Raw genomic sequence first — 16,508 nt, forward strand, 5'->3', positions numbered from 1 at the left:
ATTTAGGTCCACGTTTCTCATTGGCCAGAGTGCCTGTCAATCAATTCGGATTCCGCTTCCCGCGTTCTAACCAGCGCTCACAATACATTACATTATGCAGCCTATATTTAGGTGTCAACATGCACTGCAGGCATGTGAAATCTACAGAGTGACCTCCAGTATTAATAAACAATGGAATAACAAGAGCAGAGATTCATCACACTTGTCCTTTAATGACAGGCATTGCCATACAGCAGTCAAAATAACAGGGAAGCAGTTAGTGGAAATTAGCTACAATATAACAGTGATTATTATCCATATTGTTTCAGTGTCATTGGCAACTTATGAAAGGCAGAGGAAGACGATAACCTTTCGCAACAGAATGTTTTCTCAATAGCAAGTCCTGAATCTCGATGCCAGCTATAATGGATTAGCAGTCTCAGCACTGTCAGACTTTTATAGGGGGGAGGGGCTGTGTTGTTTGCAGTCTTGCAAGAAAACATAGCTACAGTCAGTCTTTCATAATAAGAGGAGTCTTGATTTGAGCTGCAACCTCAGCCCCCATAAGTTCCTCTACAATCGTCAGGGCAAACTCAAAACTCGTTCCTGGCCCACGGCTGGTGATGTAATGTCCATCCTTCTGTACTCGAGCCTCTGAATATTTATAGTGGTCTAAAAAAAGAAAGAGCAACACCATAAGGATTATGACAATATGACAGCTTTGAGCTACAAACCGAAAGTCACACATGTCATGATGTTACAGTGAACTATGAGAATGTAGACATGGTCACAATTTCAGCCATTTCTAGTATGTTCTGTCAAATTCTTGTATTGCTTTTCACCTCTGAGTGGTGTGCTCTTCTACTGCAGAGTGACACGATTCTCTATAGGCAAGAAAGCGCTAGTATAGCACCATCTGCTGCCCTTTACAAATACACACACCTCCTCCTGTTCTCTTCTGAGTTTCAGCACTAAATATCAAAAGCCTTTAGCAGTACATGAAGTCACAGGTTTCTGTTTTTGTTGTTTTTGGGTTTGTTTGTTTTTTACCTCCAGCCATCATCTTCTCCTTCATGGCAGGATGTGTAGTCACTGTGCTGCCGAAGCCAATGCCATGTGCCAGAAGAGCAGTGGGACCTGCAGAAGGGCAAAGCTGTGTAAGGTTCATTTAACAGCTTCCTGTTAGAAAGTGACACTAAAGAGCGTGTTCAGCTGCTTGTGTCGGTCTTCGTTTTCATCTTTATGCAGTTCAAAGAACTCAGAGTCAAGAGTAAACTAAGCAAAAGGCTGCATCCTCAAACCGGCCCTTTCAAACTCAATGGAAAATGTTTACAGCAACAAGAAAATGCAAATACACAACATGATGCATTTTACCTTATGGATTTCAGTTGCTAAATCAATGACAGACTTGCAAAGTATGCGATTATAACACTGTGTCCCAAAGGTATCCTTAACTGTACCATTTTTCTAAGTATATCTACATATAGTATATGGTTTCAGCCTCTCGCCAAAGACTTTGAGCCACATTGAGAAGAGAGGTAGGAGAAAGAAAGACATTGACTGCTGCTGCATTAACTTTGGTAATGCCCTACCACTGCAGTGAGCTCATCCAAAAACTGTTAATAAATAGAAAGTTATTGATTATGCTCCTTGGCTGCCTTCCCATGCAGTCTAAAGATTGCACTTCTCCCTGGCACAACAGCAGTCTGCCAGTTAGAGCCAAGCTACTCCTGTTACACACAGTCCCCACCCAGAGGACAGCAGTCTGTGTCTCAGAAGGTCTCTCTCTCCCAGGAACCGCAAGGCAGAGAAAAGTGTGAGGATTATGATGGCTGTTTTATAAATTGTGTATTTATATTTGGGGACCTCTCTTACATCCATGTGTCACTTATTAGCTCAAAATAGAAGTATATATATAAGATACATTTGTCCTGTTTCTTTTGTTTGGTGCATTATTACTCCAATTTTCAATCAAGTCTTTTTTTTATTTTTATTAATTAACTTTTTTTCATGTGTCAGGATAATAACTGGCAGTTTCATTAAACTGTATATTCCTGTGAGGATTTCAGTCATTTCTAGGACACCCTTCAATCCACTTTGCCGCATTGGTCCCCTGTTCCCGTTCGAATTGTCCTTCCTGCGTCCTTTCATCTGTCAAAGAAAATGTCACCTTTTCTGGGTGCACTTGGGGGACACTTCTTAATCAAAACCTCACCCTTTGTGAATGGGGTTTGCAAATTTCCATAAATTAATGGAGCAGGATATTTATAATTGGTGTATATTTTTCAAGATCTGGATGAGATGCATCCTCTTTTTAGGCTAAATCCACTTACTAAAATGTTCAGAAATGACGTGTGAACCTACCAAACCTCCATCATTTCCTAATCCCATTTGCCAGTACAAAACTAACTTGATGAACCTAAAACCAGAGTATCTTTGTAGATGAGAATTTTTTTATTATTAATTTTTGTCGTCAACTGTTTTGATATATTTTGGAAAAGTGTGCGCATTATTATTTTTTTGTTCAACTACACCATAGCACAATGATCACATTTATGACCACAACATCTTACAAACCCTGCAATCAGTATATGTCTGTATGTATCTGTTTCCATCACTCTTGAACCTTCCTTGGCTCCTCCAACAACAACAACACTTTCTTTTTGCCATGTAAAAATGCCAAAGTTAAGGCCATTACAAAATGAGCGTGATGCCAAAAGACAACAAAATTCAACATTTTTCAGAAGCAAATTTGCAAATACTTCATCCTCAAAAAACACACTGTGAAAAAACGGAGGTCAGCGTCAACCGATGATAAGCTGTTCCCGATGTTTCTAAATAAGAAAAGTAAGAAACCGATACTGGTTTCATCCACTTCTCAATACAAGTCAGCAGCAGGGAGAATTTCATGGTTTGACCCAGAGCAGCGTTTAACTGCATGTCTGAGGTAAAATCATCTTATTTCACTATTTCCATATCATTGTGTATTCAATACCAGTGGACATTTTGAGCTGTGTTTGCATTTGTTTACAAATGCATTGTTCTGATTAATCATATCAGTTTATTCACACACAAAAATTGGAAGAAATCTTATGGAAGAAAATAAATGCTGCAAATTTAGCCAGCCAAATTACACGGTCCATATAAACAGCTGTATTAAGAATACATGAGTCTGAAGAATATTTTTAATGCACAAAATATGTGCACGAATTGCATAATCCGCAATTTAAGAAGAATTCTCTCTTTGCCTTTTTTGGATTGAGGCGTTTTCCTTATGGAAACCAGCTTTTAAATGTTAAGATTAGACTTTAAACCAATCAATCTAAAGGCAGCACCAGTCTGTGTGATCAACATTTAATTTTTATTGATTATCTAAAGTAAAACATTTGCTTATTGCCTGTTGAAGCTTTAACCCACAGAGAGTGACCTCAACTCAAGGTTGGTCCTGTGTAATTATGTAATTATGACTTTGTTGTTGTTGTTTCCACAAACTGTACCTGCACAGATGGCTGCAATCAGGCCTTTTCTGCCATCTTGATCTTTCAGCACCTCCTTCACAGCAGGAGACTGCAAGAGAGAGTAAAAGCCAGATGCACAGTGAGTCATTTGCAGTCCATGTGGTTCCACTGAGTATATGCTGACTTTATTATAATCACTGAGATAAGCTGACAATATTTAAAAAACACTCGACACACACAGAGCTACCCAGCAAAAATAAAAACGAATAATATAATGCACCCATCAGATAAATATGACTCGTATATCAAAACTCATATTGTGCATTAAATTTCTTTTTTTTTAAAAAGACAGAATCTGTCAATTTCTTGGCCATTTTCTCATCAAATTCTAAAGCCTAAAATGTGTGTGTGTTGTTGTTGTTGTTTTTTTTAAATATAAAATCACTTAAAAGAAGAAAAACACAATCACAACAAATTCCTATCTTGACTCAAGGCTTATTCATCTTCCATTTATCCAATCTACAGAGCTATTTTTGCTTTTCATGATTACAGAGAGGCTGTAGCTGATCCCACCACACACTGGACAGATATCTAAAATCTGAACCAGAGCATAAATTCAATAGACTCATCCATTAAAAATCCTTGATATAGTGTAAACTAATGTGGTTATTTACCATATTATTTATACAATACAAATACAAAATCTTGTAATATATGCTTCACTGAGTATTTACAAGAACAGTAAAAATATGGATCTCTTTAATCTATTTAAATCTATTTCATTGGCACATTGGACAAGCAGTTAATACAAAAAAAACCAAATTCTTCTGATATAACAATATAAATGCAAACACCAACTGATGCTCTCCACATCCAGCTGGATGGGATAACATGAAACCTGAACACATCTGAAACACACATGGTTCAGTTCATACTATACAAGATCGATGAAGGCCAGCGTATTACACGGATGAGTATTCAGGAGGAAAAAATTGCCATTTCATCACAGAATGACAACAATCTCTAACAGAATTCAGGAAACATAAGTAATGCAGCTCACTGTGAGTTACATTACTTGTCTTTAGTGACTTACAAAAAAGGACACTAGTGACATTTCTGATGATACAGAAAAAAAAAACATTTTATTGATGTCGACAGCTCAAAGGCAGCAGCATTTATAAGTATAAGTAACTCAAGGGCATTTCCCATCCTCCTTTTCTGGTGACCTAATCTGAAGTGTGATTCTACTGAAACAAGGTGCCAGCAGCAGCAACATTATAGTGCAACAGCAGTAACACACCATGAGTCAATTATAAGCACAAATGTAGCCTCGGTACTGTTTTCTCTGGAAATTTTAAGTAAAGTTTAATATGCCTGCTTCACACTTTAGTTTCACAACAACTACCTTAGCCATGAAACTCTTCAAGAGCTCTACAATACTGTCACATAATCAAACTGAAGAATACTTCTGCCTGGGCTTTTCCACCACATAACCACATCAGTAAATTCCAATCAACGTTTTCTCTTCCTGTCATATGAAGCGCAGTTAGTGATGCTTGGTTGAGTCATTAATTTACTTTTGAGTCACAACATCACCTGGTATATACCACACTGGAGTGGTTAAGTGGTGAAACATGCTTATTGTTTCCACCTTTGGGGGGAACAAAATTCTTTGTGCATATTTTCTAAAGTATTGAGCTTTTTTGAAGGTTACTTTTTGAAGTGAGCTTTTTTTTTTTTTTTTTTTTGAAAAAGTTCCCTTTTTAGGAATTAAATCTTCATTAGCGGCTGACATGGGGCTCCTGCTCTCAGAAAATGCCTAGTCTTTCTGACGTGTATGCTATGGAACACAAAGGCATGGCATTGCTAATAGCACTGATGTCATGCTTTGACGCTGACATAACTCACATAAAATTTACACTAGTGTTATTGCAGATGATATGATATGGCACAGCCCTGCCATGTTCTGGAGACATTTTTGATGCTGGTATGGAGATGCATGGCCTAAGTGCAACCAATTTCTCAATGGTGTGACTAAAAAAAATCCTAGGTCGCAATAGTGCAACCAGCCGTTCAAGTAAAAAAGAAACATCTCCGCAACTGTGAAAGTCTCCGTGTGGTCAACAACAGATACACGTTATGCCCATATGGTGGTCTAAACCAATCAGAGATAGTCAAGGGTGGGACCCCTCTGATTGGCCGTGGTAAAGATATTCCTGTAGGCCTACGTGTGTATGTTTGAAAGTGCAGGCGGATAGAGAGACGTGAGTAGCCTAGGTCTGATAGAAGTAGTAGATGTAGCTGTGGGTAATGAGAAAAGATGAAAAGAACGATTGAAAACTTTCTTGTTAAGCTAAGGCCTGATCCATTCGAAACTGATAGCCAGTGCTCTGACAAAGAGCCATCAACCTCTCAGGTTGTGTCTAACACTGGTCTGGAGATGGCATCAGATAATGAGCCACATATGAGCGACTCTGAGCCAGAGCCCACTGAAAGTCAAAGGGGGAAAGTGTATAGATTTCGAAGAGAATGGCTTGACCAGTTTCCCTGACTAAGATACAGTAAGGCTGACAACATGATGCACTGCATTTACTGTGGTGTAGTGGCGGGCCCTGCATTTACTTGGTATCAGATCAATACCAGAATTTGCAGTATAACAGAACACTACTCTGTGTTGAATGAGAGAAGAAGTTGGCAGGACAATTCCTAGCCACTTTTCTACATGTGAGTCACTTCCTTGTTTGCACACATTTTTGTTGCCACCTCTTGTGAACATCAGGTAGACCTTTTAAATAATATCCTAAATATCCTTCAAACTGTGAGTCAGTACTAGGCTTGCTGTGTGCTCATTCTAAACGCCGTGTGTGTTAGTTCCCCTGTTCCCCAATTAGCGTCTAACCGGCAAAAATAATCGTCCTACCGCTGCCAAATATTTGCAATTTTAGTAAAAAAATGTTATTGTGATACTATGAAAACAAGATAACATTTCTTGCACATGCATATAGCTAAAAAGAAGCAACAGCATTTCTTTGGATACAATTATCGATTTACAAATCTAGAATGGTCCCAATACTGGAATTTTGGCACCGCAGCAGAGAACTTAAATCCACGAAGGTGGTGATATCAATATGAAACTTAATCTGACAAGGTGGTATTAACTGAGGACCCAAGTGTGTGAGCTAACAGAAAGAGCGTATGCGTTTAACAGTGGATTTATACATGTGCATTAAATCTATGCCATAAGTACGCAGTGACCTGAAAGAATGTACAAAGAACTTGAAAAACCCGAGGGGAAAATATGTTTGCCTATGAAAAAAAACAATAACAACAACATAACAAGATTTTACTTGTTTCTTTTGTCACTGGCACCACATATAAAACACCAGGACACAATCACAAGACAATAAAACACATGATGCACCACACACAAGCAGAACCATTTGTGTAGGTTACATCATAGACTATACAGAAGATTCAGTTTAGACATCTTAATCAAACATAAGACTGATGAACCTTTAGAAACAAATTGTTTCACACTTTTCACTGTCAGTTATTTAGTCCTAATGTTTAGGCAAATTCAAGCATTTTAACTTGTTTTTAATTCTTAAGTCATTTCCAAAAAAAAATTTAACTGTAAAAACTGACCCTCTCCCCATCTCACCTCTGCCAGATTCTGGGCTCCTGGCATTCCTCCTGGTAGCAGGACCACATCATAAGGGCCCTAGAGGGGGGGGGAGAACCATCAACACTAACATTTTTCCAATAATAAAGACATACAAGCATATAATATAAGCATTGTAAATAACGCTTTTTTTCCCCTTCTTGTATGTAATGTTAGCAGGTAGTTGCTGAGCCTCACCTGTTTCCTCGCCTCCTCCAGACTGGCATCAGGACAAATGACAACGTTTCTGCTACACTGGACTGGTTCTTTGCCCGTAAGACCAGCTACCGTCACTGCTATCTACATGTATGGGCAGTAAAAGAAAAAAACAACAACAACAGTGCATCATTATCCTGATGGTTCAATGTGGCATTTTGTCTTCACTGGCTGACGTAGACTTTTATTTTGAAAGATATCAAATGGCGGAGATGTGCAACGACGCTGGACTTTGACATTTAACTTGGCCTCTGTCTGCACTCACTAGTAAGGTTATGAGTCCGTCAACCATTAGCAGACAACCCCAAAATAGCTGACTGAACACTTAGCTTATGCGCTTAAATAACCTGGAATATGCAAAGGGGAAAAATTGCTAAGTTAGATCGACAGTGTTAGCAAGCGTTAACTTTAGCACATGATAAGTGCGTATGTAACCCTTATCAAGATATCAGGCTGTTATAACAGTCTTCACAGGCTGATATCTTAACAATGCTGCCACCAATACTGTTGTGAGTCGACTGAAGCGGGGTCTAATTTTTATGGCCGCTAACAGGCTAATTTGCTAAATGCTAACATATAGCATGTTACAAACCCCAGCTCTGCGCATAATATCCACGGGAATAACAGTTTCCATCTCCTCTGCGCCTTTAGACAGGATTACTAACGCCCTCTTTCCTGCCATGTTAGCTTGCAGCTCTGTACTGCTAGGTGCAAAGACGCTAACTTCTGTTTCCAACTTCCAGAAGCAACCTGCACGCGCTGCGAGTTTGACAGGAGGGTTGCCAGACTGCGCGACACTATCCCCCTTCCTAGACTGCGGTCCGTGCCTATTCTACTCGCACCTGCAAGTATGTGAATTAAAAAAGTAAAGTAGTTACTTTTGAAAATAGATTCTTTTATTGTTAGTAGGATTTTGCAAACAAATATATTTTGCACAAGAACAGGACCTGCATAGCATGTCACTGTACCACTCCAGCGCATAACAGCAGGGTGCAAGACGCTAGCAGACAGGGCATACATAACAAAGAGGCTGGCATAGTGTACAGGAACATCTGTGCTCAGTATGGCCTGCAAGTCCTGAGGTCGAAATGCTGTACGCCCCCTCGAGTGGTTGAGAATAAGCAAGTTGAGATCCTGTGGGACTTCTAGATACAGATGGACAAACTAGTGATGGACATAACCAATCGGACATAGTCGCGGTAGACAAGCAGAGGGAGACATCTGTAGTGAAAGATGTAGCCGTAGCAAGACAGATCTCAATTCTCATCCCTATTTATTGTTGCATCATTTTTGCAGGGCAAGTCAGTGAAACCTTAAAATCAATGATGGATGGAGCTCTTGGAAAGCATGATGACCGGGAGATCAGATCACTGGCGAGTGTTTGTTCTTTGCCCCTACTATCTTAGTGCAGTAATGCTTCCTTTCACAGTGCTTCCGGTGGCTCATAACATCCGATCACAGTAAGCCAAGATCACACAGCTTATCCAACAAATCATCATTCCAGCTGCTTGTTATACTATTTCTATGCCTTGGCAGGGTCTGATGGTCTCTACTATGCTGATTTAAGCCAGATTTGAAACACAAGTATTTATATCTCAAGGCTGTTTAACAAAAACAGCATTGTCTTCTGCTGCAACTGTATCTAATGGTGTTTAATAACAGCCAATGCACTCTTTCTTCCAGTAGGTGGAAGCATTAACCAAAGATTCAAGAAGGATGTAGAAGAATGTATGAGAAAGAATCAATGCAACACTAAACTTTTTTTTAAGAAAATGTCTCATTAGTTCAGTTAATGTCAGGCTCATTGCAGATTAAAACGAGCAGCTCAACAGGTCAATTAACTAAAGTAATGAATTGTTTTAAAAAACATCTCCAGGCATGAGGTCTCAAAAGTCACAAAGTTCTTCAAGATCTGCCTGAGAACTTATTTCTGCACTAAACTCTTAAGACAGTTATGGAATCATATTCCAGTGTAAATCCTAGACCTAATGTCTGGGGCTTTAGTGTGCAGGCACACATCCTAGTTAATGTGCCTCTGTGCATTCTGCTGCTGAGATTCACTTTCGTATTTGTGAGACAAACTAGAGCCCAGTGAAACGGCGGATTAGACAAAAGCGTAGGGGGTGCTGGCAGCAGGTTGTTTATTGCGTGCCTGTGAGTGAATTCAAGAAGCAGCGGTGATTACCAACATATGCAGCTGGGGATCAACTGAACCAGGCCCACGGTGGCACTCGAGCTAATTTCCATACATTAATTCACTTATGTACATTTACTAATTCCCATCAGCATGCAATCATAAAGTGCATGATGACACCAAGGAAATGTTTCAGAGTGACTTGTGACGCAGTTGTAAGTATGACGCTGAAAACAAAGGGTCTGACTAACAACAGATGCACAGAATTATACAACTGTTTGTACGTATTTTTCATCTGAAAACAAAGCACAGGAAAGAGTAAAATGAGATTATAGTGCGAGGTTGACCACTTTCCCTTGGCGTCAAACTTTTAACTTTTAACTTTAAACTACTAAAACCATTACTTCATACCAAAACCATTGATCGCCTGGGTAGTCTGATAAAGATTAATGGCATGCTTGTTTGACCTGCATTGTTATCCAAAACTACCAGAAACTAAAAAACGAGCTGAACTGTGATGCTGACACGTTCATTAGTATAAGCTTATTCTTTTCATATGCTTATACACTGTCCTTCCAATACCAATACAAGAAACAAGGAGAACATGGCCAACTTTTAATAAAGTTAGAGCGGCCAGCTTTTTAGCTAATTTTATCATCTCTAATAGGTTTCTATGGGAAGTTAATAAATTGGTGTTTTCACTGGACTTTTTTTTGATTAACTAACATAACTAACATGCATGCTTGCATGCTACTGAAACATTGAGGCTGTAAGTCAAAGCATATATAGTTTGCTGGAAATTAATAAAAAAAATATGCACAGAGTCACACATTTGGCATATCATTCCCGGTGTATGGTATATTTCTATATTCTGCCTTTTGTGAAATATCAAATTGGCCCGTGGTTTAAAAGCAAGACTCATCAATGGATTCTTTGGCATGTTATTATGTCTCTGGTGCTCCCTTGTGCCTGCATCACCAGGCCCTGCTCTGCTCTGCTTTATCTGGCCCTTCACAGAGGTCTGCTCGAAAACCTGAAGGGCTTCTGGAATCAAACCTCCGGGGAGACGAGAATACAGAAACATTTTTTTTTTTCATAAGACGGGTACAGAGCAAAAAGAAAATCCTCAAACTGAAATGAGGGAATTCCACAAATTACCGTTTGTCGCAAAGTAATCCTGTTACTATTGCAAAGAATATGAAACGGTGTAAACATGGAAATAAACTGCTAATATGGATGTAGCTTACAAGCAGGGGCTCTGTTCAGTTGAGATATACAGCAGCAGACCCTGTTTCAGATCACCAGTAAGGGAGAGTGCCACAAAATTCAAAGTGGTTACAGAAAATTTGCTTCTACAGGAAAGAGATTTACATTTTCAGATGTTTTTCTTTATTTTTTCTTTGAATGATTACATTTCATCTTCTTTTGGTCCAAACCTTTGCTAACTGGTTATTCTTCATACTGATCTACTGGTAACATTTAGGGCTTGCATTGCTGCCCTGCCAGTAAACACATGAATATTAGAAGCACTTTATCTTCCCATCTGTGAAAAGGCTTATATCTCTTTCGCACATTTTTAGCCACTGAGCAGGACGGAGTGATTGACAAGCATATAATCTTGATTGCATCTTGATGCTATTACCTTACGCTCCCAAGTGCTCAGGTGACAGCTGGGGGACAGTGGGGAGATCCAGGGGAAAAGGTGACATTGAATTTTTTGCACCTGTGTCTGCAGTCGTCCGCCAAGTACGGACACAAGATGGCGCCAGTTGAGTGAGTTCAACTTTGTGTGGGGTCATGCAATAGCGTGGACATTGGTGTCTGAATACTGACAATCTGAGCATATAATGAAAAAACAACAACAAAATTTTGGTTTGTAAGGATGCAACAAAGGCAGTCAAATAATTAAAAGTTGTAAATTGAGGAAATATATACGTCGTATACAGATATACGTCGCAACATTCATTAAACAATTTGTGTTAAATGCTTTAGAATTATTCAAAATGAGATTCCTCCAAATCCAATGCATGACAAATTGTTTTGAACCACAGAGGCAGTATTATAAATTAAGGCAGCACATTAATGTGTTGTTTAGATTATTGGGTGTGTGTAACAACATGGACCAGAATTGCCTCACAGTCATTTCTGGTTGCAGTAATCTGCCTATCCTCAAATTATGCCCCTATCCAAGGAGGAGGAGGAGAAAGATGGGGGGTGTATTTGAAGACTTTCTTTTTTCCTTTATTCTCCACTCTCTGTCTCAGAGAGTACCAGTCTGTTTTGCTCTCAGCTTGCCTCTATTAGATGTCTTAATGCTGTACAGTGTGGCCTATCTTCAAACAGGAATGCTGATGATACTGGCCCTGCAGCGGTGCTTCCCCCCAGCCTCAGCCCCGGCCTGCTCCTCTGCACAGAGGGCAATAAAGACACAAGGAGGATTAGTGTTGTGTGCCTAACAAAGTGGTTGCCAGAGAGTGAGAGGGCCATGCCCATGGGCGCAACCACAACCCTGCTCAGATCCACTCGGCGCTGTCGAGGTCCCCCCCCGCTTGTGCTTCCCTAAGGTCCGCACTCTCTCAGGGAGCTCTGTGGATGTGTGATAGACTCTGTGTGGGTGAAGTCGTGTTGATGCTAAAGAAGCAGAGGACGCAGCAAGATAATCCATGGCTTAAGCAGTGCTGTAGTAACTTTTCCCCCTTATACAAGGGAACATATGTGCAAACAGTTAAATATAATTCAATCACATATTCACGGTGAGCATCTTTTCACTAAACACTTTCCCATATTGAGCGAAAGTTCCAACTTACTAGTAGGCGTTAAACCCCCCCACACACACGATCGTGTACTTTATCCTAAATGTCCACTGCAAGGACAGTGCGCTGGTTCTCTGTGTTGATTTATCCTACTCACCATCCGGTGGAAAACAAGGTTTAATACAGATCATGCAGGCTTAAGGCCTTACTTTCTGTTTATGGATATCTCTTTCACTATAACCAGCGCTTATACAAATGGAACACCATATAATTGTACAAGTCTGACAAACAGAGGGCCTGTGGTCTTGTAAATGTTGTCACATTAGATAGGAGTGTTACATCTGACATTACTGTGAAGGTGCATGTCTGCAGGCCGGCAAAGACGGTAGCCTCTGGTTTGATGGAGAGCCGTGTACAGGACAGGACAGGTGAACCAAACAGCTGCTACCCCCATTTTTCCCTTAAAAACCCCAGCGTGACAGATCAGGCCATGGCTCTCACACATAACGGCCCACTTTTCACACGGTAGCTGTCTCAGGCCACGTTACACACGTCTTTTAGATGGTCCATTTTGTGCGTTGGGTAATGAAATTTACGCTGGAGACCCCCGAATATGCAGACATATGGTGTCTATTAATGCTCCTCTCTCCCTTTTCAGCTGTAGCCCTCTGCCCAGCACTATGGTCTGTTCCCGCCTGTCTGTTTTGGGTCCTCTTCACTTCTCAAGCTGTTTGCCTTTTACCTCTGTCACGCCAGCCAGGATTCACACAGCAGTATGTACTGCTGCGTATGAAAGAAAGGCCGCGTTCTGTTAATACTTGGCTAAGTTTACATGTTCATTCACACTTGATTATGGGGGAATCCCCGAGTTAAGAATTGTTCCAGTATGTCAGAGAGGCACAATAAGGAAAAGGCTGTCCCTTTAAACCCTAAATAACACAATGTGTTTAATATTTAAGAACATATGTACATAAAAAAAAATGCTCAGGACTGATTTTATAGGGAGAAATGGAACAAAACAGATTATAAAATAAATATATGATTTTCAGAATATTTTGTAACTTTTCACAATTCAGTGGACGCTATCACGGCTCGATTACTGTGCTCATATCTGAATGTGGAATTACTCATATACATATGTGGTGTACTTAGAGCTGAGCATAATTCATAGTGCAGCAAATTTACCAAAAAAATCATATTCTGTCCAGTTTTTTCCTCTTCAGGCCCCTGAATTGATGGCCGCGGTAAGCTTCATTCTTTGAATGTTGTGTGGAAGCCAAAACTGATGGTAAAAAATCCCTTTTCCATTAGTTGGTAATGGAACTGGATACTCAATGGTCTCCCTCTGCAAAGTATTATTCTGTTAAAAAAGCATGCAGGTGTAGTCTATTTTTACCTGCATAAGCCTTTATAGATTAACACAGTTTACCAGTCCCTGCTCGGCTTTCGGTACACCACCCTAACTCTGAAATTAACCGGATTCCGCTCACTTAATCCCCCACTTTTATATAAATGCATACCACATTATTTGACTTAATGTCTGAGACGTTTCCAAACAATTTTCCTATAAAAGTTCTTCGAATTGGTATAAAAACATTCCCACGAAAATGATGGATTCTTTATTGTTATTGAAGGGGATATTTGCAGCAAGCAGTGTAATTTTTCTGGGTTTTGGAGGAGACAAACTATAAATCCTATGAGATCTCAATTATGTCTGTTTTTTTCCCCCTCACCATTCCCACACTTTTGATTTCCACTTTAAAAGGAGAATGATATATCCCTATGATTGGAAATGTTCAATGCACTTCTGGAAGTGGGTGCACTGTCCTGTGCAGATAAGGTTGCGAATGCAAGATCTGTTTCTCTGAAATAGAAGCCTGACAAACAGTGCTGTCTCTCCCAGACACAGTGGGAGAGGAGTGCGCTCAGATGGAAGTCTTTGAGACCAGGCTTTTTAATATCGGCGCCTCTGTAACATCAGTAAGGTGACATTTCGGCAGCACCATCAAGATCCAACAGTGGCCATGCTGCTTCGACAATCAATTATCCATGCATAACATCCCACCAGTGTGTGCGACATGAATCAGTCCTGGACCAGGCTTCTCCTCCGCCTTGATTCTCAAGAAAAGAGAGACCTTTCATTCGACCCTTAAGTAAGGCAGAAATGCTCTGAGTGTTGATAAGAGAGTGAAGAGAGGAAAGTCATGAAAAAAACAGGCAAATCAGGACTGATATTTATTTGCATTATCTTGAAAGGAGCTCAGATTGGTTTCATTCCAGTGACTGTGAATTGTGATCCAGAGAGCACAATGAGCATCTCCAAGCAGGAGCCAACGTTATGATTGAACGGGCAGAATACATTCTTTGTAGTGCTTGGTGGACTACAGGCAAGAATGCATAATATCTGTTGCCCAAGGAGAAGGAAATACATTTCACAGCGCATATTGCTCGTATCAGGTTTGAGACCAGTTTAGTTGTTATATGATTGTTATCAACGCAGTGGCTGTACATAATTTACTTCCACAAATAACTGACACGAATGACATGTCCTCAGCAGACTGATTTTTTTTCCTCCAGCTTTTGGCCTTCTTCTGCTCGCAACAGGCTATTTAGGATACAGCAGGAGTCGGAGACATTAAAGAGAGAGAGACTGATTCTCGTGCATCAGAAAACTGTTTGACCAAAACTTTCTGCCATGGTAACGTTAAGTATTAAATATGAAAGTTCAAAATGCTCTTTGCAAAAACACCGACTTATGTTATGGCACTTGGCTCGACATCATAAAGTATATCTTGATCTAATCAGATCGTATATCATATTACAGATGCAGCCTACATACGACATGTGTGATAACTGTGTTAAGTATAAGACTTTGTGCACTAAAACCTCACACTAACTGAAATCAGAGTCTGAGGTCCCGTCTGGCACAGACATCTACTCCCTGAACCCAGAAGCTTTCTCCAGTGTTTGACAAACAGCACCATTCCCCCGCTCGCCTTCATTTCCATCTGTATGCTATCACTTGGCTGTCAGCGGCTGGATTGGCCTGTAGTTTGCAGGATGAAAGGCAGAGAGATCCTGTTGAGTGAATAATCTTGCCAGTTTACAGAGGAGAGGAGAGTGGATGTCAACTTGACAGACTGTGAGTAGCACACAGATTTGGGATTCATGGGCAATCCCATAGTCCCTTTAAGTCTGGACGTGTGAATGTGAAATCAATAGTACATCCATACAACAGTTTGTTTGCTGGACCCTGAAAACCTTTGTTATGAAAATAAGAGTCATGGATCTTTACCTTGTGGATTGAGGACACAAAAAAAGGGACTATAAACATGGGATTTCAGCATGAAAATCTTGAAACCCCCCCCCCCCACTGTTTTTTTACTGTAAGTGAAGGCATGCACTATTCAAATGCATCTATTTATAAACACAATGAAATTTTAAAACATGAAAGCAGAGATCGGGCGCACACTTTGGTTAATACGAAATCTCTTTTGTGTCTTTGTGTAAAATTTCCGATTATATTCCCCGTGAACGGGTTGGTTTTAATTACCATATTCACCTGTGATTATTTAAATGAAAAGTGTCACATCCTGTAGGTAAAGATCACCTTTCGAGACATCTCACGAGAACTGTATATACTCCACATACAAACCGCTTCATCCTCAGACACTGTGTCACCATGACCTGCATCATAGGAGGAATTCAATAGATTTCAATGGCACCTTTATAGTCATATGCATGTGCAGTGTGTACATATAACATAGCTGTCTGGGTTGGCAGTGCCATCATGCCCTGCTGTTTATTTGATATGCAAAGGAGTGCTGTGGAGCAGCTCCACGGTCTTTGCTAAAGTACTTTACTCCTCACATAACCCAAAGTGGCAGCAGCAGCATCAGGATGAGCTCCAAGAGCGAGGTGGCTCCCTCTCAGTAATTTATAATGCACTTAACTCCTCTACCCTGTTGATTGTCTGCATTACCAAGAATCAAGCACGAGGCAAAACAAATAAAAAATGCCACTTTTTATTCTGGTTTAACACCATCAAAAGCACAAGTCTTTTATTACGTTCCTGTTCATTCAATCAGGGTCTGTGTGCAACAGAAACCCGGGATTACACTGGCGAAGGGGAAAAAAGCCCACTTCAAACTGCTTCCATAAACACCATCAAAGAGCAGCTCCTTAAAAAGCCTGGGTGAAACAGAGTGAAGCGGAGGGAAAAATAAACATAAAATGTGTCAGTTAAAGTGTGTTTAAAATCTAGAAAGTTTGGAAAATGCCCAGAAAATATCGTTATTGAAAACACT

General features: G+C 40.1%; 1 protein-coding gene across 1 annotated transcript; it reads right to left on the reverse strand.

The window, feature by feature from the left end:
- Positions 1–192: 192 nt before the first annotated feature.
- Positions 193–8,111, reverse strand: park7 (parkinson protein 7). Its single transcript, XM_086292662.1, has 6 exons — positions 7,907–8,111; positions 7,297–7,398; positions 7,099–7,158; positions 3,477–3,546; positions 1,030–1,116; positions 193–651 (listed from the first exon to the last, which is right to left on the reverse strand). The coding sequence occupies exons 1-6, from the start codon at positions 7,994–7,996 to the stop codon at positions 491–493; spliced, it is 570 nt and encodes a 189-aa protein (XP_086148788.1). The 5' UTR covers positions 7,997–8,111; the 3' UTR covers positions 193–490.
- Positions 8,112–16,508: the final 8,397 nt, after the last annotated feature.

Source organism: Aulonocara sp. 'chitande type north' Nkhata Bay, linkage group LG5, assembly GCF_057382095.1.
Source record: "Aulonocara sp. 'chitande type north' Nkhata Bay isolate Kocher_YH1m ecotype deep benthic linkage group LG5, A_spYH_male_GT1.1, whole genome shotgun sequence".
NCBI classification, from domain to species: domain Eukaryota; kingdom Metazoa; phylum Chordata; class Actinopteri; order Cichliformes; family Cichlidae; genus Aulonocara; species Aulonocara sp. 'chitande type north' Nkhata Bay.

What these genes read in the sequence shown, in the direction of transcription:
- park7 (XM_086292662.1), bottom strand. Translation starts at nt 7,996, where the DNA reads ATGGCAGGAAAGAGGGCGTTAGTAATCCTGTCTAAAGGCGCAGAGGAG. An exon ending in ATATTATGCGCAGAGCTGGG is followed by an intron (nt 7,399 to 7,906) that starts GTTTGTAACATG and finishes CCATACATGTAG; the next exon opens with ATAGCAGTGACGGTAGCTGG. An exon ending in TGGAGGAGGCGAGGAAACAG is followed by an intron (nt 7,159 to 7,296) that starts GTGAGGCTCAGC and finishes CCCCCCCTCTAG; the next exon opens with GGCCCTTATGATGTGGTCCT.